Genomic DNA, 26,518 nt, shown 5'->3' on the forward strand with positions numbered 1-26,518 from the left:
ATCCACACTCCAAATTAAGCAAATCAGCAAGCATTCGACCAAAATCAAGATACATGCAACACAAAATTCTACTAAAATAAAGTTTTAGCTCTCCTTACATCAATTGCAACCTTCTGAAGCGAGGAGAAGGAGAGAAGAAGAAGAAAGGAGACTCCAAGCTTTTGACCTTCACCAACTTCACACCACACCACAATTGTGATCTTCCAAGGTTTTAAGCTCTCCCATCAAGCTTCCAACAACAAACTTCTTCTTTAGAGAGTTTATGCGCCTAAAAAGAGAAGGAGAAGAAAACTCAGAAACTTTACTTGGTTCTCCACTAGAAAATCCAACAAGATAACAAGAAGCTCATGGAAAGACAAAGGGAAAGAGAAATAGAAGGTGGGGGGAGAGAGCGAGAGAGATATTTTGGAAAGATTAAACTTAACTATATATATATTTTATGTTAAATATGGATATTATAATTTTTTAAATAATTAGAACTTTCCCCTCCTAATCGAAAACGTTAGATTTTCATTCTCCTCATAAAAATATTTTTGTGAGAAAGTGAGATAAAAAATAATTCTCGAAAAACAATATTTCTTGAAAATTTTCTAAATAAATATCAAACACAAAAAACTAACATTCCTTATCAATAATCTAATTACAAATGTTTAAATTTAGAAATTTAATTAAATTTTGAGTTTAATAATCATACATTATCAATATAAAAAGTTTCTACATTGTCAATTTATTAAAAAGATGCTATTAAAAAAATAATTTTTTGTAATTAAAAGACTGTATAATTTTTTTTATATTATTATTATTTATTTATTTATTTTGATAGGTAAATGTTAATTGTTAATTGTTAGTTGTTAGTGGGGGGATTCGAACCCACACCCTCCTTATCACTCCAACCTTATATCCCTCATTCCAAACTACCTGGACCACCTTATCACTCCTAATTGTTACCATTTTCTCCTAAATTGTTTTAAATTTTTTTAGAAATAATGATGTATTAAACTTTTTTTAATGCATAATGTAAAAATATTATTAAAGAATAATATAATTTTGGTAAGATGGACAATATGTTTAATCATTTTAATTTAATGAAATTTCCATTTTTCTTTAAAACACTCGGGTCACTACCGCCTTACTGCCTTAGGATTCCATACTTCCGTCATTATCAAAGCATGCTGTACCGTTAATATGTCATAAGCATTAAACCAACCTTTTATTTTATTAGTAATATATACATAGCGGTTTAACACTTAGTAAAAGTTACACTGGTGTCGTTTGAACCCTCCTCATATATATATATATTTATAAAAAAAAAGACTCATTACCAAAATCTATTTTAGAAATTCACGGGAGAAAAAAGGAAATGAACCACATATTAAAACTTTTAACCAATACCCTTAAAATATTTACTAATAAGATCTTATAATTGTCATGATATTTAGTTTACTCAACAAGGTGAAATCAAAGGGACTCTTAAAAAATAACAAATGAAGGTAAAAAGAAATAGTTTAATTAAACTGCTTTTAAGTTGGACAATTTATAAGATTTTTATCAATGTTTTATTTAAGAAATAGAAAAAACTAATAATTATATTTTTAAATATCAAATATTTTTATTAGATATTTTTATAAAATAGTAAGACAATTAAAAAAAAATTACAAGATCACTCATTTTCTGTTGAAGATAATAAGATTACTCATGTAAAATTTATAAAACAGTGAATCCATTTAATGTTGGCTAACGAATTTTATGTTATGTTAAATCAAATTCCATGCTTACAGGAGTTTAAGACCGAAAACCACATCCACTGTAGTAGTCGTAGTAATTAAGAATTAAGCATAATAATAAAGCAAAAGACAACTTTGATTAGAAACAAGGAAAAGAAAAATCCATAGCTGTATGTAAGCCAATCAAGTGTATAAAAATGAAGAAGAAAAAAAAGAGAGAAAAGAAGTAATGTTCATAAATAAACTATGAGAGGTTGAAATCTTCTTTGGACATACATTTCTGAAATCTGCCAAGTTACTTTCATGGACTTCAATGTGAAAAAGAAAAACCTTCGTCCTCTCCAACTCACACCGACCCCATTCGCCGCAACTCTATCTCTCACATTTCATTGAAATTGGAAACTCACCTTGTAACTTGTGAGTATCCCACAATTTGTTTTTCCCCATCTTTCACTAAACTTTTTTTTTTCTCTTATTTCCTCGGGGAAATCGATACTTTTGCTTTGACGTGCTGTCGTCAAAAGTTAGCAACTTTCGCGGTATTGGACGGTGGATTTGTTCGTAGCTGTTGTGGGGTGGTGGCGTTTTGTGATGCCATGCCAGAGAAGGTTGTGATTTCGCCCCAATGGGCTCTGTGGTCCATTCCAATGCTTCATTGGCGTGTTGGGTTGCTCACTGCTTTGGTTTTGGTTGGAATGGTTGTGGTTTGGAGCATCGATGGTTGCACAGTCAAGAACATCATTCAAGCTTGGAGGTACCAACAAGATTATCTTGCTGTAAGGTCTCACACTCCTGATTTCACTCTTCCGCTTCACAATTTAACTTTTACTTTGGATAAAAAAGACCATTCAAGTCCTGTGTATGAAAAGCTAGGCAAAGAGTCCCTTCTAGTTGAGGGGCACTCAAGTTGGGTTTCAAGTGAGTTAGAACCCAACCTTACTTCAAATCTCATAGCTAGATGGTCAGCTCGTGGAGGTGAGCCTTGTAAAGATTCCAAGGCTGTTGAGATTTCAATTCCTGGGTTGGATGGTGAAAGAGTGTTGGAGTTATCAGCTGGTGATATGCATGAGTTTGGTTTCCAAGCACTAGATGATTCAGGGAAGCCTCTTTGTTTAGGTGGAGACTACTTTGAGGCCGATCTTTCAGGGGAATCATGGAAATCTAGGCCTTTGGTGAAGGATTTCAGTAATGGTTCTTACTCAATTTCACTGCAGGTTCATCCAGATTTTGATGGGGTTTACAATCTTACAATAATCCTGCTTTATAGACACTTTGAAGGTCTCAAATTCACCCCTTGGAGGTTTTCCTATGACCGAATGCTGCGAAATGTAGCAATCAGGTTCTACAGAAATGGTGTTCAGCTACCAGAACTGAAGGCTTGCAAGGCTTCTGATTTTGGCAGGGATGTGTGGAGTGGAAGGTGGACAAGGCATGGAAAGAATGATGACTGCAACATAGAAAATGATGGTAGGTACCGGTGCCTAGCGCCGGATTTTCCTTGCAATGCTCCTTGGTGTGATGGTTCCTTGGGAATTCTGGAGAGTAATGGTTGGGTGTACTCAACTCACTGCTCATTCAAGTTGTATTCAGCCGAGTCTGCTTGGAATTGCTTGAAGAACAGATGGATCTTCTTTTGGGGTGATTCAAATCATGTTGACACAATAAGGAACATGCTCAACTTTGTTTTGGACTTGCCTGAGATACATGCTGTCCCTAGAAGGTTTGACATGAACTTTTCCAACCCAAAAGAGCCTTCTCAAACAGTTAGGATTACAAGCATCTTCAATGGGCATTGGAATGAGACACAAAACTATCTGGGGCTGGATTCTCTGAGAGATGAAGGGTTTCAAGATTTGTTAAGGAAATACTTCTCAGAGGACACAATTCCTGACACTGTGATCATGAACTCTGGCTTGCATGATGGCGTGCACTGGCGCAACATAAGAGCATTCTCTGCTGGAGCAGACTATGCAGCATCCTTTTGGGGTGATGTTATGAAGGCAGTGAGACAAAGGGGGTTGGCATGGCCAAGAGTGTTTTACAGGACTACAGTTGCAACTGGTGGATATGCAAGGTCACTGGCATTCAATCCTAACAAGATGGAGGTGTTCAATGGTGTGTTGTTGGAGAAATTGAAGCAAGCAGGAGTTGTGTCTGGTGTGATCGATAACTTTGATATGACATTTCCATGGCATTTTGATAACCGGTGTAATGATGGAGTTCACTATGGAAGAGCTCCAGCAAAGATGAAGTGGCGAGATGGAGAAATTGGACACCAATATTTTGTGGACCTTATGTTGGCTCATGTTCTTCTCAATGCCTTGTGTGCAAGATAGCATTTGAAGCAAGTGTGTGCACAGCTTATAGAATAATAATGCAAAACTTTGCTTGCTTGAAGACTATTGAGGTAGTGTCCTTTGTGATTGGATTGGACTCTTGCTGTTTCTATATAAAGTTAGGTTTGGCATTCTTTCTTGCTCATATATTTTTGTTAGTGAGTTATGTATACATGAGTTTGTTCCACTTGTAGATTAGCAGGGGATTTTAACTCCCCAAAACACATTTTACCATCGATTATCAATAGATTATTCAAAGGCTATTCTTTGTGTTAATATCTCTTTGTTTGGGTTCTCATGAGCTTAAAATTTATGCATTAGATCAAATTGTGGATGGGAAAAACATGGTTGGAAGGAGTGATAGGCTAAAAGTGGTTAACTAAGTTTTTCATTAGAAACTAGTCAACCTAAAATTAAAAGATATTTAGCAACAAGATTATAGAAAAGAATCTCCAAATATTTATTACTACTATGACTCGTAGCCATCTAGGTAGGGTTGTTGATGGCAGTGGACGGTTACAATTACTGATGGAAACAAACGTACCAAATTTCTTAATACCAGGTAATAGTACGCTATCTCTTACTAACTAACACATGCATGCACTTCTTTTCCTTTTCGGCTTTTTCTCTGGCATGCTTGCCATGGAACATGGATTGTCCAACTTCGTCTTCATCAACCATTAGTGCATAATTTATTTATGGTTCAACTCCAGTAATTTATCATTTATCCATCTATATGTTGTATCTTCTTTTTGTTTCTAGTTTTCTGCTATTGTCCTTTTATATTTGTTTCCATTTTTCAAGGTTTTTACAATTGAATCAGTTATTAAACCGGTAAAGATAATTATATAGCGCATGTTTGGTTACCTGTTTGAAAAAACATATCCATGATTTTTTATTTTCCAAAGCAAAATTTGAGAAGCAAGAAAGGTCTTGCTTTTAGTCTAAATCCTGAACCCTAAATCCTATACCTTAAAAGAACAAAAGCAAGCTTTATTAATTTATCTTGCCAGGGGATTTCGGAATTTTTTTAGACCCTTCATGGCTTGAGTTAGATAATTCCTATCGGACTAACTATTTTTATTTTTACCTTTTGATTTTCTATTATTATGAATTGTTTTTTCACATTTATTTTTATAATTTAAGTAATTCATTTCTCTAAGTTAATAATTCTTATTTTATTTTTACTGATTAGGTTCCATAAATAACCCTACATTCGTATATTTCATAAACATTAATTATTAATTTTATTATTTGATAAAAAAGATATAATGTTAGGCCCACTAAAATGTTAAGTGTCCAATGTATCAGAATTTTCAACCTAGCGTTGAAGTGTAGCAAAGACATGAACAAAGCTTTTGTTTTTAATTCTACTACTATTTTATTATGTAGATTCAACAAGTTAAATATTTATTATATATAATTAAAAATTATAATATTATATATATATATAAAATATTATGTTTGAATATATAAATTATATTTTAGATTTATATTGTAATACAAAATTAATTTTACTTATTGATAATTTATTTTAAATTATTAAAATTTAATTTATAAATAATTATAATAAATAAAAAATAATTAAATAAAAAATTTAAAAAATTCTTATATACTCTCTTATTAAAGAAAAATTCTTATAAATATTCTTATGCAAAATAATAATTCATGTTTAATATAAAAAAAATTGTTCTAGTCATAAATAATCAACCTTACATTATTAAAAATGATCATTTTACCATAAAGAACATGTGAATTAGTCTCAAGGTACCTAACCTAATCTCATCCCAATTTTGGGTTAATAAATAAGAATTTTTCTTCTCACACCTATCTTTTTTACATGGTACACTCATCATATGTGATTCGTATATGATGGATGTAGTATTTAAAACTATAAGTAAAATAAATAATTTTCTTCAATCTGATATCTAAATATTCAAGACTAATATTCAGTATAACAGTGGATGCTACTTAGAATGATAGGGATTTTGTCCTAGTTTTTTTTTTCTCTCTTTTGTTGTTGATTTGTGAACCACGTTTCCTTCAGATTTGTAGGTTTACACACATTTTATAAGTGTGTGTATGTGTGAAGGGATTTGTTTACACTTAATCATAAACAAATATTTTATATGTTGATTTAAATTAATGAAACCAAGTATCAAATGATTTTTAAATTTTTTAAAAATTTGAAGACTAGTCTTTGTATTAAAAACTTTAAATTCAGCTATTGGATTGTTAAAATTTAATATAGAACATAAATTATTTAACGAAATAAGTTTAGATAAACTTATTTTCTTAGAGTAAATGAATCTCTCCTCTTTATATATAGAGAGATTCAAATGACATCAATGTAACTATTACACCTGTATAGAGGGGGGTTTAAATGATATCAATATAACTTTTATTAACTATTATATTACTCAACAATTTTATATTAAATACAATTTTTATATCCAACCATTAAATTATAATTTCATATTACTTTGTATGTTAATATTAAATTTTGTTAAAATCGAACAATTCAAAGATAATTAAGACGCTTATATTTTAGTATATTTTTAAAATAAATATATTATTTATATTTTAATCTATATAAATTAGATATCAAATAATATTTGATAAATATTAAATTTTGTGTATATAGGATTTAGGAGTAATGAACTTCGAATATAGTAGTAAGTTTTTAAAAAATCATATTCAATTGAAAGTTATTGAATGTATAATAATTGACAAAGTTACACGGATGTTATTTAAAAACAAAACTTTATTTTGATGTATTAGATACACCTTAATTTTTTTTATTCAAGTCAAAGTTTAAATATAATGTTTTTTTTTTCTAACTTTGAAATAAATAAGTATCCCATGATTTTCATATTTTGTAAAAATTTATAAAGCTGATCTATTCAATAATGTTACATTTGATTCTAATTCTAAGTAATGTATTGGATTTGTTTTTGGTTCTAATTGTAAACAACATTCATTAGTCTCTAAAGTTATTGAGAGATAATTTTTTTTATATCCTTAATTTATTGTTCACTCTATTTTTCATATATTTACTTATAACTAATATTAAATATAACAACCACTAAAAATAAAAGATATTTTTGGAATAAAATTTAAATCTATGATAGAATTAATTAAAAGTAACCAATTTAATTTTTTTCCTTGTTGATTTATTTTATGTTTCTTATAAATAGTATAAAATGTAATAATTTTTAATTTAATAATATAATAAATTATTGAATGAAGCAACTTGATTTTTTCTCATATTATCTTATTTTTAATTTTATCTTTTAAATTTGAGTTGATTTAATTTTTTATTTTCAATTTCAACACAAAATTTTAAATTATTTTTATAGAGTTGATTTGATTTTCTTATTTTCAATTTCAACACATAATTTTAAACTATTTTTATTTTAATTAAACACATGAAATTTATCTCGTTAAATTTAATTACTCAAAACGGTTAAAGTGAACTATCATTGTTTATCCACAACTTAGTGAAATAATTTGCATATTGCAAAACTATTGTTGGTCTCGGATTCGAGATGACATGCACTCGTCTAAACCAAAAAACACTTTATTATTATTTAAACAGAAAAGAGTGGTAAATATGTTAAAAATAAGTCAAATAAGCAAAAAAAAATCTAGACAAATTAAAAATAATCGTACAATATCAGAAAATTTCATTAATTTTTAATTAAATTTATATACGATATGGAATTTGAAAATAAATATCTTCGAGACTTATTTAGATAAATGAATCTTTATATATTAAATACAAACGTTTGTTTTACGTGACACCGTGTTAATAAAAATTTTTTCAATAAAAGTTTAACTTTTATTTAATTTAATTTTTTTATCATAACTATTTATTAATTATATTTTAATATTATAAAATAAATTATCAATAAATAAAAATAATTTTGTACTACAATACAAATTATTCATAAAAATTTAAAATATAATATACTTTAAAATGTTTATTTATATAAATTTTAAATATAATTTATATATTCAAACATAATATTTATTTATGAACAATTATACATTCTCCAAAATTTTAACCAAATTTTTTTTTATAAATTATTTGTAGTTGATATTTGTGATTTTTTAAACTATAAAATATGAATTTAATTAAAAATGAAAAAGATTTTTAATTAGTTGAAGGATGATTCAAAATATACATTAAAAGAATTTAATATTTTATTTATTTATATATAATTTATTATAAATTTTAGTTACATATAATAAAAATTTAACTTGTGTATCGGTGTATTGAATAAAAAAATTTATTATCTTAAATATAAATAATTATATATTTTGTTTAAGTTAAAACAAATATTTAAAAACTAAATATTTCACAAATAATAACTTTAAACGATATTAATACTCGTTAACAAAAAAAAATATAAATATTAATTAACAATTGTTTCTATAAATTTCCATTAACAAAAATAAAATTCTTGCTATCGTTATTTAAATCAAATAAATTGCCAGTACATTTTTTAACCAAATAATGCAAGTATATTTATTCTTGTTTAACTTTCTTATTATTTTTCATTCTAATTTTTTCTTAAATAATTAAATATATACACCAAACTTACATTTACTTTAGTGACATTGTAATTTTTTTTAATAAAAAATTACACAAAAAGTTATTAATTTAAATAATTTCACATCTATATTCATTGATTAAGGATAAGAATTGACTTAAATATTTAATTGTTTATGAAAGTATCACTTTATTTTTATAAAGTCTACTTTGTAGGAAGAAATTATACGTCTTTAATGATATTGTAAATTATTTTAATAATTGCCATACATATATTATATCAACACATAATTTTTAATTTGTTAATAGTGTTAAAAAAAATATATTAATGAAGCATATATATTAAATATTTTTTTATAATTATATTAAAAGAGATTGGACTATTATTTTTTCTTTTAAGAGTAATTTGTTAAAGATATACACCAACTTAATGATATAATCATTTTTAAATATATTATTAAAAGTTAGAAAGTTTTCTACCATTTTTAAAAAAAAAATCGTTTTCGCTCGAAGTACACCAGTTATGCGATTTAAGTATATAAGTAATTTTATTAATAATAAATATATATCATATTAAAATTATAACATATAATTTAAATAGTTTAAAATTTTAATAATTATGACTAAAATTATATAATTATAAAATTTGAGAGAATAAAATTATTTAATTAAAATTTATAAAAATAAAAAAAATTTAATTATATAATTGTTAAATTAAAATTTTAAGGATTAAAATTTTAAAATTATAATAATATGGAGGTGAAAAACATAACTAAACCTTTTAATTTAAAAATTTAAATATAAAAAATAATCTTTAATTAAATTTGACTGATCTTCTGCTAAAATCAAATTAGAAGACCGGTGAAAATAAAAAAAAATTAAATAAAAAAGAAAATGTGAGGTATCAAGTGCAGCAAAACAAAAGGCGTGAGTTGTTCTGGAATATTGTTAAAGAGCAGATTGAATTATGAATTTAGTTTGGTGTGAGATAAGATCAAAGGACACGGCTTTACATACATGATCATTGAACCCTCTCCACTCTCATTCGAATGAACCGCCATCGCCATGTCTTTCTCATGCCTCTCTGCTCTCAACATCACACTTCTGCTTCTCCTCGTTGCGGCTATTCTTGTTGCTTGTTTCACTCTCCCAGTTGACAAGGTTCTTTTTTTATTCAATTTCACTTCTGGGTTCATCTACTCCTCTATTTTTTTTTAATATATATGTATATAAGCAAAGCTTTTTAGTTCTTTTGGTTGAAACTTGAAATGGGGTGAGTGCATTTTTGTTCAATTGATTAATTTCCTAGACACACGCTTAGAATCACTTTTTTATCTGCGGCTTCTTTTTCTTCTCTCATGAAATGGGGTTTGGTAGTAATTGATGGTCTCATTACTCACATGGGCTAGGAAAATTATCAACTCGTATTTGAATACTCCATTTCGACCAATGGATAGTATAAGTAGCACTTTGTACAATTTTTGGAATAGGAGTATCATTGAAAAATGAAGATTTTGTTTGATTTTGTTTCAAGTTGTGAATTACCGGAAAATAATGGAAGATAGCATCTTAGAAATATGGTATTCAAGTCACAATGCCACTTTCATAGTATTCTTCTCTATAAGCACTGAAGCACCACATTTGGATTTTCGTTTCCAACCATTCTGGTTGCGTGGAGATTTTTGAATCTTTACCCTCCTTTTGCTCTACAGATTTTGAAGGACTTATTGGAATGGATTGATCGTAATTTTGGGCCATGGGGTCCACTTGCTCTGTAAGTCAATTTCATTCTTTGAGCACTAAAATTCTAACCTGCTAATTAACTCCTGTTGCATTTTTACAATCTCACAATCGTAATACTTGTTTTTATTCATGTAAAGGCTTTAGTTTAGACTGCAATTTTTAAAGGTAATCTTTAGAGGAGATTGTCATGTGTTTTTATGATCAGATAATTTTATTTACTCATAGTATTATAGAAAAAAATAGGTTAAAATATACTTTTGATCCTTTATCATATTAGAAAAATTCAATTTGGTCCTTAAAGTTGTCTTGAATCAATAAAAAAAGGTTAAAATTGAGTCCCAAAATTGAAAATAATCATTGTTTTAGAAGGACAACATTAACTCAAATTTTGAAATTAAAGGAACAAAACGAATCTTTAAAAAGTTAAAAGACAGGTACAAATTTTTCCAAAAATATATTTTAGCCAAAAGAATATTATATATTTATACATATACAGGGCATATTAAAATATCAAGATAACAGCTGAGTTGAACTCATGGATTTGTGAACTCATGTTTGTTCAGTGCTTTTCAGGATAGTTGCTTACATCCCTTTGACTGTGTTGGCAGTTCCTGCCGCTGTACTTACTGTAAGAATCTTTGATACCCTGGAATACTTCACACATTTTCGAGCTTCTTGTAGAGTAATGGAATTCTCAACTACCTGTGTTACACATGTGACCTATCTGTGTTGTCGCTTAGATCTGTTCTTTAAAAGATTGATTGGTATTTGTGATTGAGTTCTCACCTTATAAAATTTGTAAATTTTTAAATTGAATTTGTCATGGTTCATCATTTAGCTGTTTAAATTCTACAAACTGGGTGACATTGTTGCATTATACTATTTTTGTTACTATAAAATATATTTGTGTGTTCATGGTTTGATGTAAGTTCCAAACACCTCCATCATTTCTTAAATGATTCGTTTAGAATTTCTAGTGTATAATAAAGTGTGCATTATAATCGGTTTGCTTGTTACTTTACATCTCCTTTGCAATGTAACTGTTAAAGAAGTAAACTTAATAAAGCAAAGGCAGAAATAATTTTTTGTGACACCTTACCTTATACCCCTCATTCAGCTTGGTGGTGGTTATCTATTCGGCCTTCCAATCGGCTTCATTGCTGACTCTGTTGGTGCAACAGTTGGTGCTGTAGCTGCATTTCTTCTTGGTAAAACTGTAAGTTTTTGAAGTTTCACATTTATTTCTAGTTTTCAATTTTAAAAAAAGTAAATAGTTAGTTTTCTAGTTGCTCTTAATAAATTATGAGTTTAAGATTTTCTTAATTACTGCAACATTCTCTTTATCCTTTTCTCTTTCTTCTTTTTCATTATTCTTGAAATTTTCTCATCCTTCCAACTGTGCTGCTTATTGGTCCACTTGTTTGAGTATTATGATATAGTTATGTTATATGTTTTCTGAGTTTATATAATCATACAATTATATGTCTATTTATGCAGATTGCGAAATCACTTGTTGTTTCTAGGTTGAAGGATTATCCACGGTTTAGATTAGTAACAATTGCAATTCAGAGATCTGGCTTTAAGGTTTGTAGACTTAATTGTCATGAACCAACTCTCTTCCAATAGCTTAAGCTGTTGGGTGGAGGAAAATGAAAGATTTTATTACATCTCTAACATTAACAAATACTACTTTTTAAATTTCTGTCTTTTGATGTTTATTTTCTAACTCCACTTGTTTTTATCTTGTATATTCTTTTGGAATTCTTGTTCTGATCTGGCCAAGGTAAAGCAAGTGGGTCATAAAATTATGTAGAGTTTAATTTTTATACACAGCCAGTGTAAAACATTTTTACAGACATCCAATAGGAATTCACCCTGTTTCTACATCATATTAATGAATAGGATGATTTAGTGAAATGATCAAATCCTATTGGATGTCTATGTAAAAATGTTTTACACTAAAGTGCATATAAATTAAATTCATTTATGTATACTTTAACATGACTGTAATTGTGATTCTGAAGTTTGGTTCCTTGTTAAAACTGACAAGAAATATACTTTCAGATTTAAATTTATGTTGTTCACTATTATTGTGTTACACCAAATCAGAAATCATCAGTAGTGTGGATGCCTCTTCTTTAATAGCAGTGGTCCACATGTGGTGGATAATTTGCTTAGCTCCACTTGCCCACCTTTCCTATGGGGCCTTTGCACAAAAAGTACTCTTTAGTCGTTATGGTTAATATTTCACAGAACTATGACTGTATCAGTAAAAAGGGAGAGTAATATCCATCTGAATGAAGCACCATGAACCAACCTTTTTCATATGAGATTCTGTTTATAATATATCTGTCACTCAGTCAACACATAATTCTTGACAATTACTAATCATTGCTTAGGAAGGCTATTATTGTGCTAGATCTTTGCCTAGTCCTATTTTAATTATATTGTGTTTCTTTGTTCTTTTTTCAACTGAATAACTGTTTTAATTTCACTGTCTTTACAGATTTCACTACTCCTTCGGCTTGCTCCATTTGTACCATTTAGCCTCCTAAATTACCTCCTGTCTGTAACTCCTGTTCCATTAGGGGAATACACGCTGGCTTCCTGGTTAGGAATGATGGTATCTTCTTCATCTCTGATCAATTATATGTAGGGAGCTTTACTCTTAACAATGAATTTCTGTTTCATGCTTTACAAAATTCAAAATTGTTGAGAATTAATTGGATTTCTTTGTGGTAGTCACTTCTTGCATACTATTTATTAGCAAGAAAAAAAAAGGTTTTCTAAACGGTTTTCATTAAGGTTAAGATAAGCATAAGATAAATGCAAAAACATGACAACTTTGGGGTTATACAAGTTGTTCCTTTTGATTGTTGGTAGTGCCAGTGCGCCACATCGAAAGCACACCATGCATGGTAGTGGATAGTGGATATCATTTAACTTTAAAATAATTTATGTAAAAATCTTGAAAATATGAGATCAATTGATTTAAAGGGAAATTATGCTAATGTTGGATCAACAAATGCATTCCACAAGTAATTAACCCTATGACAAGTTTTGCTTAACTAAATATACGATGTACTTGTTTCTCTTTTGGATTTATTGTAAAAACTGTGTAGCTTGCAACATAAACTATAATCCATGTGTCATTATAGCTCACTAGATGGCTTTCCAGACTTCCAGCTACAGCTGTATCTTACTACCTCCAATATTATTACTCTTGCAGCCATTGACACTGGCACTTGTATATGTTGGAACTACACTCAAGGATCTATCAGATGTGACACGTGGTTGGAGCGAGTTCTCAAAGACTCATTTGGTAAAGAGATGCTATTCTTTGTTCCTTGTATTAATGAGCCTTTTAAGGGCTTTTTAAGCTTTGGCTTTATCTTTTTTCTGATGAACATCTAAGAGGCCCCGGAGAGTGCACTCTTTTGATCTTCTTGATTGAATCAAATAGGCAAGCTTTATCTCACATGTAACATTTATTTCTCTTTTGGATGCAGCCTTTGATCATTTCTGGCCTGGTGATATCTGGTAAGTTATGTTGTTTCCCCACCTAATATAGAATATGGAACCTATATGATCTATCCAGAAGTTGTTCTCTCTCTCCCTCTTGCTCTTGCATGTCTTCCTCCACTTTTTTTTGCATGTGAGGTTTTGTAGCTTTGTGTGTCACCAGCGCAGTGCTGCAATGGCTGGGCTGCAGCGCTTCAGATAAGTGGCCTAGAGCTTAAGATTTGTGTACTCTGTCCAGCGGCTCTACTTTTTGGGTTTATGTTGCTGCTTGTTAATTTTTGAGTGGCAGACAGAAAGAAACTGACTTAGATTTTAGGCAAACAAATGACGAATAGCCACCATCATTTATATCAAATTACATAATGTATAATCATTGCCTCAATTCTTTAGTTGGTTTATGCTTATATTGCTTTGGATTTTCAACAATATTTGGGAGTGTGGTGGACGAAAGTCTTGGTTGTTGTTGTATTTGAGAATGTGGGGAGTTATGTCAGGAATCAAGATTTTCGCATAGATTAATTTGTTATTGTTATTTAAAATTAATGTGTAACGTAATGTGTTTCACATGGTGATAACTACATGAGTATTAGATTGGAGAATCTATAGTTGATTATAAACCAAAATGAAAGTTGGGATTTTTGAGCTTGGAAAACTGGGTTAAGACCCTCAAGTCCATTGTTTTCTTTGATTAGCCTGGCTGAAATATTGTTTTCTGCTATGCGCAGTGGTTCTAATGATATGGGTTACTAAAGTTGCCCAGGCTGCTTTAGATAAATCCTTGGCTGAATGTGAAGATATGGATGGCACTGCATCTTCACCAGAGCTACCAATTGTCACTGAACCTTCAGTAGATCTAAATCAGCCTCTCATAATTAAGACAGACCAGGATGAAGACAATCACGAAAAGTAAAATCCAGAGTGTAAATTCTTCTCTCCCCCTCCCCCCCTCTTTTTTTTTTTTTTTTTTTTCCTTAAAGCAGATAGGGTTACTATTTTTTAATTTTTTTTAAGCAGTAGCTGCTAGCTGCTGCTTATTTTTACAGTTTGGCATTATAAATGTAGCTGTGACAATGGTTAATCATACCATCAAGATGAGGTAATTGAATATGTCAAACGGCAGAAAAGTGATGAACCATAATTACTCCTTTATAATTTAGTTTATGTATAAGTTAATTTTAATTAATAAAAAATTAATTTTAAATTTTTTTTTTCTCTTATAAGCGTTTTTGAAGAAATTTATGAAAAATGTATTCAAATTGTGTTACATATTTGAAGAGCTTTGCATATACTCATACGTGGGCTCAACTGAATTAGCTCTAATGTCTTTAAAAAGGTAAAATTCGTTCCTCATTCTTAGTCAAATTAACGATATCTTCATCTTAAAGAGAAAAAAAAATCCTAAAGTCATAAGAAATAAAATGAACAAAATCCTAAAGATTAGGTTATCCATCCCAGGTCGTAGTTCTCTTGGCATATTTTCAAGGAATAAATAAAGTGAGTGTTTTAGTTTTATTCAGGAGTGAGGAGAGTAAATTTTAATCATATAATTATATATAAATGATTAAAAATTAAAATATTAAAATATCACATACAACTTAAAAAGTCATATATATATATATATATATATATATATATATATATATATATGCATGATTTTTATGTTTTAATTTTGGCCAATCATTAAGATTTGTTACTTATTCTCAAATAAAAGTAGCTTTCTTATGTAATTCATCTCTCCAACCTCTGTACTTTTGCCTGTTTTGTACACTAACTCTTTATGTATGCTATATATGTTAATTTTGTAAATATTGACTTTTGTAAATATTGACTAGTGTTTTCATAGCTATATCTCATAAAGCAAAGAATAATGAAAGATGTTAATGTTACTATTAGATGTAGATTTAACCTCCCTAGTTATTTCTTCTTTTTTACTATAAATTGATGTGTGGAGATTCTTGATTTGTGCGGTTTGATTTGAGCTTATATATATATATAGAGAGAGAAAGACAGAAATCTCGTTAAGAAAGAGAAATACTTAACATATATCTACTTTCTCTTTCTTTCACCTCATCCTCCAACCTATATTTCTCTGTTCAATTCCTATTACATTATTTGTCATATATTATATTTTTCCTCTATCTTTTTTCTTCTTTCCACTCATAAGGAAAATAGATCAAATGTAGGGTAGTTTAGTTGTCAGAGGTACATATGGATTGGAGACTAAGAAGAACTAAAATCAAAACAATTAAGACCAATGATTTGTTTATAATTAACAAAATACTATGACATCGTTATTCATATAGTCAACTCTATAGTGGAAAAAGTGTTTGGTGGTGGTTGTTTATCGTACATCTATGAAAGAAAGTAAATAAATAAATAAATTTGTATCGACAGAAATTTACAATATTAAAATTTTTGTACAAAATTTGACAGAATATGACTGGCAGCAACAACCAACACTAACCACCCTATCTATATGTTGTGTTCCTACTTCCTAGTTCCAACCAACACCAACAGCCTCAGGTCATACACTTTACCACTTACCAGGTTCATTGTCTCATTCTGAAGGGTAATAAAGATATAGTCAAGAACTTGACCCAGGAAAGTAAAAAGTTAAGAGCTAAGAGAAAAGAAAAGCACTTCTTATCGAGGGTAATGTTATTTATTCAACTTGGATTGAATCAAAAGCAACCCCAACCTCGCGATAAAGGTGAGACAACATGATGATATGAGACCTCATCATGAATCTTTGAATGCGTGCTACTGTTTCCAATAGCATCTTTTTCGTTCCCAAAGAAACAAAGAAAAAGCTATTCTAACAATTTTATATAATTTTGTCACTGCCAATAAACTTTTCTACTGTCTTCTTGTTGAACCTTGGCGTCTAAGGACCCTATCACTTCCTTGATGGAAGGGCTAAACAAGATTCTGTTATTGTGAGGTGTCTAAAGGACAATGCTACACAATATCCTATTCCATAGCCTCAGAATTAGAGACCCCTTGATTTGCAAAGTAACTAGACTTTATCACAAAAATCATCATTTATGTGAGGGCTATATTATATACATAGTGAAGTTTCTATAACACAAGAACACATGGGGAAAGTGCAAGGTTTTAGCCTTCTATCTTTTGGTGGCTGCTTCGATAGTTGTCGTGACCACACTCAAGGGTCAGGGTATGGAACAAGGATATGGAACCTGAGTGATCGACCAGTGGAGCTGCAAATAAGGGTGGGATCAATACTGAAGAAGATTCACACATTGAAGCCAGGTTCTTCCAAAAGAATGAAATGTAAAAGCATATATAAGGCATATATGCCTGGGACTGGAAGGAGTGGCAGTGTTGGAGGGAGTTTGAAGAGCTTATTGTATTACTATGATGAAACATGCCATCCTTATATTTGGATTCATGACACAGGATGTCATTCCTTAAGGATGGCTAAGCAGCAGTATATTAGTCTCGAGGATTTGAGGGATTCTTCTGAGATCAAAATCTTCTGGGATCATCAGAGAGGTTCTATATCAGTTCGTAAGAGAACAAGGCCAGATTTCTGCTGAATTTCAAAGCTTATTTTTTAAGTTTGTTTGTCATGAGTTAGAAATACAAGTTCTGTTTCTTGCTTTTTTATTTCATTATGGCTTTCTTCCACCCCCTCTCCCTTCCCATTTTCATGTGTTGTGCTAACATAAGAATGAAATTCCTGATCATAATTGATATGGTTTTTGTTATAGTATAGTTTCTTTTTGACAAAATTTAAATATAATATTGGTTGATATTGTTGTTCTATCAGAATTTGAAGTTTTATTTTCACAATACTTGTTAACATTTAAGAAAATCTTCCTAAAAAAAATAAGGTAGAGGGTAAGTGACTTACTTTTGTTTGTTATAATTTAATTTAATAGATATTTCTTTGAATTCATGGGAGATTGATTCATCAGAAACATTTATTCATAACTAATCATTTGCAGAAGTTCAAGAATAAGTGAAAGCTGAGCTAAAGTTAATATTTTCCACAAGAAATGAAAATAAAGTTTATGTCCAATTCATAAGATTTGTTGAATTAAAATTACTTTTGTTTTTCATTGGATTATTGTACTCTTATTTGACAGTTTTGTGTTATTTTTCATTGCATTGTCTTTATTATCACAAATACTTAATAAAAGAATCATTTTTTTTCCTACACCATATAGTCACTCATGTTAGACAATATTCAGAAATTGAAAATAAATATTTTTCACCATATAACTCAACTCATAATTCGAAAAAAAATGAACTAACAAATACATAAAGAAACTCAAAATTATGAAAACTTTTTTATATATCAATACATATGAAGAAAAAAATCAAAGGCATAATAAATCAACCAAAAAATAAATAGAATGTAAAAAAATGTTAAAACTCTCCACAAAGGAAAGGTAATAAAAATTAGTAATAATATGAATTTAAATTCATATTATTCAATAAAATTTAAAATACTAATTTTTAAAAATTAATAAATAATATGAATTTACCTATAAATTCTTCTTATATTTGTCTTCAAAGTTTCACATTTGTAAAATGCTAAAAAGTGAGACCCAATAAAAGTAAAATTATTTAACATGTTAAGTGCGGTGAAAGGAAAAATAAATAGAGAAGTGAAAATGGTCAATAAGAAAATGAAAAAAGAAATAAAAATATAATGAAGGGAAAAAATGAACTTACTCAAAATTTTCCCTTATTTTTATCATTAATGACAAATCTTTATAGAGAAGTCAACCATAAAATAAATAAAATGACAAAAAATTGACAGAGGAAAAAAAATAAGTACACATATTGTTATAATTATCCTAATTAATATTAAATAATTATATTAATTACTTTAACTTAAAATAACATTAATTATATTAATTAAAATATATTAGTTATAATTATCTTAATTATTTAGATAAATTACATTGATCGGAATTGACTACATAACAAAATATTCTTTTATAATAATGTAATTGTATAATAAATTTGAATCATATGTGTATTGTAATTAATTAAAAACAAAAGTATAATAAATTTACTACATTATTATATAAAATCAGAATATATATTTAAGTTTTAATGATTTAATTTATGTAAAAAAAATTGATTGGTTTAATTATAATGTATTTGTTAAAATCACATTAATTACTAAATTAAATATAATTTTTTTTTATAAATTAAAAATTGATAAAGTTTAGATGATCAGAAAATAATGAATATGGTAATATCATGTGACAAAACTTTCTCTTGTATTAGATAATTAATAATAGGTTTAAATATATTTTTAGTCCTTTAAATTTAAGATAAATTTAATTTATTTTTTAAAATTTAAAATTATTATTTTTAGTTCTGTAATTTTTAAAATTTTTATTTTAATCTCCCATGTTATTAATAATATATTTGAAAGTGATAGATTGAGACTATTATATATCATCAACTGAGTTTAATATAGTATTTTTACTAACAAAAGTATCAAGAGATAAATTTTATGCGATAGTATTTAATAAATTTTTAAATAAAATTTGAATATAAGGATTAAAATAATTTTTTTTTAAATTATAGGGACAAAAATACTAATTTTAAATTTGAGGGACTAAAAATAACATTACCTTAAATTTAAATAACTAAAAACATATTTAAGCCTAAATCATAAATACTATTGAACTTCTATATATAAGATATTTAGTTAATTATTTATTCTTTTATATAAAATTATTTTTCAAATTGTTTCTTGCATTATTTTTTAAAAATATATTTAATTAATGACCAATTTTTTTACAAAAAAAATAATAAATATTAGAAATTAATTAGATGAACTCTTTCTTTGTTCATTCAAATCAATGGACTTTATTTTCAAATATTATTTTGTAATCGTTTAAATAACCTCATAAGTTGAGATTTTGTTAAATTATTTTTTTACACTCAAATACTGTGTCTTAAGAGAACTTAAACAACAAATTATGTTTTTTTGTACGTAAAAAAAATTATAAACATATTTTGAATCCGTATGAAAAGGAAAATGACTTGTGTAAACGCACAAGGATCTTACTAGATTTTTTTTCTTCTAAAATACTTAATTAATTATAAGATTATTTCATAAAAATTAATAATTTAATTTGATTACCATATTATATAAGACTAAATTAATCTGCTTTGATAATTATGATATTGGTGTAATGTATTTACCAATTTTTTCAATGACTAATTTTTGTTGAAAATTTGAGGTTTTCTCTTTACAATTACATTATTTTTTTTTACACAAGACTCAAATCTAAAACATTTATTACGGATATCAAATTTAGAAGATGTATTGGTTAAAATAATTAGGATTTTCTTTTAAGAATTTATCAAAATTTAGTGGTATTTAATTAAGATAATTATGATTTTTTTAGGAGTATATCAAAATACGGTAATATTCAATTAAGATTTCTTTTAACTTAAAAAAATCTACTTGTATTAAAAAATATAGATATTTCAATAGATTAATTTGATGAATGAATTTCGTGAGAGAATTGAATAGAATTTACATATAATTCAATCATCTAATAATCTCACAAAAATCATTGAGATTTTGCATAACCTTTTTTTTGTGTGTTTCTTCTTCTTTTTTGTCCCTTGCATTTTTTGCTTCTCTCCCTTTTTCCTCACTCTCTCTCTCTCATCTTCTCTTCTCTCTCTCCCTCTCTCTCTTCTTTCTCTTCCTTATCTTGTAACACCCCAATTTTCAAAAAGGTTATTATTATTATTATTAGATGGTATTTGGTCATAATTATTTTAATAATTATAGAGGAATATTATTTTGTACGTTTTAAATAATTATTATTTTGGACAATTATTTTGTACGTATTAAATAAGTATTTTTATTAGCATTTTTAAATAAATATTTATATGTTTTAAGAGAAGGTTGATTTTATATGATATTTTGTTATTGAAATTATATTATTATATTTAAGATCAGAAATATATTATTATTATAGAGAAAAAATATTTTATAATATACATGTATTTATTTTATTTAATTATTTTGAAGAAAATTAGAAGTGGGTTAGAAGAGAAGGAAAATGGGTTGGTTGACCCAGTCCAATGGATTAATTTTAAGAAAGGAGTCAGGTGGTGTTAACCCTATCTGCCTCATTTGCGTTCTGAAGGGTTAGGAAAAAAAAGAGGAGAAACAAAGAGCTCTAAGGAAGAGTACTCAGAAACGATCTTAGATCACACCAAGACCATTCATCTTCTGCTCATCCAGGTACGGGGGAGATGGGTTTCTTCATATGTGAATATAGGGGCGTTCGGGTAGTGAGGGCAATCCCTAAGTCCCTCTAGGAACTCTATTTAAAATTCTGAACGATTATTTGTGCAATCGATGTTCTAAATTCTTAATTCATTTGGAAGAACTTATTTCTTGAATTGTCTTCGAATTCCATTGGGGCTTTCTTGTTAATTCTTTATCCTTAAATTGATGACTTGAATTTTATGTGTTAAGAAGAGTTTAGATTTTTTTTGTAAAACCAATGGAAACCAATTTTTGAGGCTTGAGATGTGTATGGATTGATTTGGAACGTATAAAGAATATAAATGGAGTTAAACTGAATCAACGGGGTGTAGAAGTAGTGAAAATTGGTAAAAACCTTGTTGGAACTCGTAAAACGCAGGTTTAATTTCACAGAGGGGAGTCTGGGCAGAGATTTGGGCGCTCAGCGCCAGTTTTGGGCGTCGGGCGTCGGGCGTCGGGACCCCGACATACGTTTGTAATTTTGCGATATCTTTCTTTGTAGTTATCCAAATAGAGTGCCGTTTGTTTTGTTAGAAACTAGACATCTGGGGCTACCATTTAGACACAAGAATCGTGTAAAAATATTAATATTTGATCAATTTATGTGAGTTGCAATTTGAGCCTTCCATTCTGTGTGCGAACCACAACATCAATTTTTGTGAGCCCTGAATAGTAACCTAAACGACTTTATTAGGATTTGTGTTCTTCAGGAAAGTTGTAGATATTGATGTTAGGATTCTAATGGAGTTGGGATCACTTAGAAAGGATATGTATATCTCGAGTTATGGTTAAATTATTAACTGAATGTCATAGATATTGTGATGTGTGTGAAGAATTATGTGAAATTTGTGATCTATGATGTTGATAACTTAATGATAGGTACCTAGCATGTGAGGATGATATTGCATGGATTGTTATTGACATGTGATGATGTTATATAATGGAGATGCATTAATTATGAGTTACGTGGGATGCATGAGTTGCATGAGACTTATGAGTTGCATGTGGTGCTTGAGAAGCCAGACGCGGCTATATTACATTAGACCCTGGGCCCAGAGAGGGGTTGAGACAGGGGGGACCATGACGGGAGGCATTCCATGCGTGGGTCGTTGGGTGTTTAACTGTGCAGCTCACTGGCCACAGAGGGTTTAACGGTGGGTGGATTGCCTTTGCACGGGCCGTTGGGTGTTTAACCGTGCAACATACCGGCCCTGGGAGGGTGTGAGAACGGTATGCCCGCATTGGCAACAACTAAGGGAATTGACGAGGTACGCCCATTGTGCGGAGTGCCAAGTTGAGACTCTTAGGAGAGGAGATGTGTATGAGCATATAGTGAGCATGTGTATGAAAGCTTGTATGATTGAAAAAAAATGATGTTTGGTAATTATATGAGATGTATTTGTTGTTTATAGTTAATGATGATATTTTGGTGCACGGTGTGGGGTGGGAATTGGGTAGCTCTATGTTCATATATGATGTTATCTATCTCTCACCGTCCTGTTTTTATGTGGTTTTCTTTTAGGTGAAGATGAAGGCACTCATAGTGTTGAGTTCTAAAGGGAAAGGGTTCTGCTCTGATAGGATGTGACATTGGGGCATAAATTTAGGATGCTTTAGTTATGAATTGTTATTTGTCGTTTGAGGAGACTTATTTTTAGGAGTTTTATATTCACCTTATATTTGTAAATTCTGGATCCCTTTCATTTTTCTTTAGAGACCTTGATAATTTTCTTTTAAGAGTAAAACTTTATTATTATTATTATTATTATTTCTATTTATTTCAATACTTGTGAACCTATGAGTTTTTATTAAAATATGTGGACCCTTCTTGATGTTATATTTATTGAATTATTCTTATTGTTGTTACTTATCTATTATGGGGTAGAAGGGTGTCACATATCTCATCTTCTTTTCTTTCTCTCTTCTCATGACTTTTCTATCTCATTTTCTTTTTCTTTTTTTGTTCATCTCTCACATTTATTTCTTTTCTCTATTTTTTTCTCCTATTTTTTTTATATCTATTAATATTTTTTGTTATCAAAATTGATGTATAATTTATCAATATTTATTTTAATTATTAAATATTTTATTTTTAAGATTATTAAATATTACACGTTGTTAATTTTTTCTAATTATTAAAATTTAACAAATGTTTATTTTAAATAAAATTTAATATTGAAATATAAATTTTTTTATACATATATTAAATTTTGACAATTCTACTTATTAATGAATCATAAATTTGAACATATTGTTTAAATTCAATAGTATGAATGAGAAAATATAAATACATAAAGGATTGTATGTAAAGAAATATTACTTATAATCAAATATTTATTAAACAATTGAAAATTTTATTTATTTTTTATTTTTTTATTCAAATCTTGTCTTTACTGTATGCAAAGAAATTGTATTATGTTTTTAAAAAATTCACATTGTTTTTTAAAATCTAATAAAATCCTTTCAAATCTTGTAAATTTTTAAGATACAAATCCATTAAAATCTATATTACAAAATATTGATTAAAAAATCATTTAATAAAAAATCTTAAAATTCATTATATTCTTACAAAGTCTTTTAAGAAAATGCAAAATTATTAAATTCTTATAAAGTCTTTTAAAATTAACAAGACTTTTTTTTGTTTTAAAAGAATCTTATGAAATCTCAATCCAATATATAACTCATCGGTTTCACTCGTGTCATAGACAAATATATATAAGGGAGGGAGGGGAAGGACTTTGACCCCCTTCCCTCTTGACCTCTTAATTTTTTATAATAAAATATATTTATTATACTAATTATATGATTATATTGAAAGATTGATTAAAAAATTATACATATTATATATTTTTATGATTTAATGATTTAAAAAGAAGGCTTAAACATGTTTGTAGTCTTTATAAAATGAGTAAATTTTGATTTTAATCCTTGTAAAATAAGTAAATTTTGATTTTGATCCCTATAAAATATATATATATATATATATATATATATATATATATATTATTTTTATCTCTCTAAAATTTAAAATCACTTTTTCTGGTCCTTAACAATGATTCTAATGTAGATAAATAATATTCATTTTATCTACAAAAAAACTTAAAGGTATCACATACTAATACAATATCCACTTACCCTTTTTTTTTTTTGTAAACCAAGATATCCCTTAGTTGAAGGAGAGGGACTAAACTTTCGAGGTAGTGAGGGGGTTAACCTCTCCCAACAAATACTTTTCGATACACACCAACCAATGATTGAGCTCCTAACCACATGCTTAAGGAACGAAGTTATTTACCAATCATATCACACCTTGTTGGGTACTTAACCTTTTTAATAAATATCTAAGTAGTTAAAAATAGTTACATAATAATAAGGACTAAAACAATCATTCAAAATTTCAGAGGGATGAAAAATAAATTTTTTTTATAAGAATTAAAAATAAAACTTGTTCATTTAGTAAGGATAAAAAATATATTTAAGTTTAAATAATAAAGAATGTATATAAAAAGATTGGATTAGTTAATTTTTGAGGGAGTTATACTTTAAGTTTAAATAATAAAGAATGTATATAAAAAAGATTGGATTAGTTAATTTTGGAGGGAGATATACCTCTTGATTATTAAAAAAAATTGAATTAATTGGGAGGGAATTATTATACCACCAAGTAAAAGGAAAAAAAATTAAACTATACCTGATAGACAAGTAAATGTAGATCTAATGGATATAAATAGTAGACAATAATTTTAAATACTAAATAATGGATATCATAAATTATATTAATTTTGGAGGGAGTTACTTCTTAATTATTTAAAAGATATTGAATTAATTTTAGGAGAAAATTATACCTTCTAATTATATAAAAAGAATTGGATTAATTTTAGAAGGGAATTATACCCCATAGTTATACTGAAAATAATTGAATTACACTCCATAGATAAATATACATAGGCCTGATAAATATAAATAATAGATAATGATCATAAATAATAAATAATGGGTATCAAAAAAGACTAAATTGATTTTGAAGGGAGATATATCTTCTAGTTATATAAAAAAAAAATCAGATTAATTTTTAGGGGGAATTACACATCCAAATTATAAAATAAAAATAAAATTGAATTAATTTTGAGAAGAAATTATACCTCCTAATTATAAAAAAAAATCAAATAAATAATTACATATAGGCCTAATAGATATAAATTGGATTAATTTTAAAGAGAGTATACCTCATAGTTATAAAATATTTTAAATTAATTTTAAGAAAGAATTATACCTCCAAATTATAGAAATAAAAAAAAAACTAAATTTGAGAGAGAATTGTAGCTCTGAATTATAAAAGAAAAAAAATGAAATTGCAACTAAAAAATAACTGCATGTCAGCTTAATCGATATAAATAATATAATCTATTATCTGTAATTTATTTTTTATTAAAAAATTTTAAGTTACATATATATATATATAGATATATATATATATATATATATATATATATAATAGATATAAATGTCACACCCAATAGATAACTCAAAAGAAATAAATTATAGATAATGTTACACCAGATAGATAAGTATACATAGACTTAATAAGTTTATTTAAAGAAGTGTAGAATTCCCGGATACTACAATTTTATGTGGTTGTCACTTAGAAAGCCAATTTGTGAAAGAGTAAAATTTGAAGAAGTTTACATTTCATTTTTTTTTTGAGAGATTCATACCTCCTAATTATAAAATGAAAAAAGTTGGATTAATTTTGGGAGGAAATTACCTCCTAGTTATAAAAAAAAAAAAAAGTATAGCCAATAAATAATTACATATAGGAGGTATAAAAAAAATAAATTAATTTTGAGAGAGAATTATACCTCCACATTATATAAAAAAAAATAATTAAGTTTGAGAGGGAATTGTAGTTCTATAATCTATAATTATATACAAAAGCAGATATCCTGAATTTTCATTTTCACTTTTTAGAGGATTATACCCTTTATCAATTATAAGAAATGAGAATGTAATCTCTCACAATTACAAAGATATAAACATGATTTTATTTTTTAATAGAGGCATGAAGTGTTCTTTCCTTACTAGTATTAGATAATATAGTTATTATTATTATACACACATATATATATATATATGTATAATAATAATAATAATAATAATAATAATAATAAAAATAATAATAATAATAAAAATAATAATAATAGATATAAAATATGATTGGATTGATTTTGAGAGGAAATTATATCTCTTAGTTATAAAAAAAAATTAAATTACATTTAATAGACAAGTTAATGCAATCCTAATGGATATAAATAATAGATAACAGTTATAAATAATCAATAATGGATATAAAAAGATT

At 27.8% G+C, this 26,518-nt stretch overlaps 3 protein-coding genes across 3 annotated transcripts; all 3 read left to right on the forward strand.

The window, feature by feature from the left end:
- Positions 1-1,909: 1,909 nt before the first annotated feature.
- Positions 1,910-4,336, forward strand: LOC109808031 (cytochrome P450 family protein). Its single transcript, XM_020370835.3, has one exon. It carries the CDS (start codon positions 2,321-2,323, stop codon positions 4,058-4,060), a length of 1,740 nt encoding a protein of 579 aa, XP_020226424.2. The 5' UTR covers positions 1,910-2,320; the 3' UTR covers positions 4,061-4,336.
- A 5,212-nt stretch (positions 4,337-9,548) lies between these two features.
- Positions 9,549-15,091, forward strand: LOC109809700 (uncharacterized). The gene is made up of 9 exons (XM_020373080.3): positions 9,549-9,776; positions 10,328-10,389; positions 10,932-10,986; positions 11,476-11,574; positions 11,856-11,942; positions 12,865-12,981; positions 13,588-13,680; positions 13,868-13,898; positions 14,606-15,091. Exons 1-9 carry the CDS (start codon positions 9,681-9,683, stop codon positions 14,788-14,790), a joined length of 825 nt encoding a protein of 274 aa, XP_020228669.1. The 5' UTR covers positions 9,549-9,680; the 3' UTR covers positions 14,791-15,091.
- A 973-nt stretch (positions 15,092-16,064) lies between these two features.
- On the forward strand, positions 16,065-17,608 carry LOC109809795 (uncharacterized). Its single transcript, XM_020373194.3, has one exon. The coding sequence runs from the start codon at positions 16,976-16,978 to the stop codon at positions 17,435-17,437; it is 462 nt and encodes a 153-aa protein (XP_020228783.1). The 5' UTR covers positions 16,065-16,975; the 3' UTR covers positions 17,438-17,608.
- Positions 17,609-26,518: the final 8,910 nt, after the last annotated feature.

Source organism: Cajanus cajan, chromosome 5 (assembly GCF_000230855.2).
Source record: "Cajanus cajan strain Asha chromosome 5, NIPB_CcT2T_4, whole genome shotgun sequence".
NCBI lineage: Eukaryota > Viridiplantae > Streptophyta > Magnoliopsida > Fabales > Fabaceae > Cajanus > Cajanus cajan.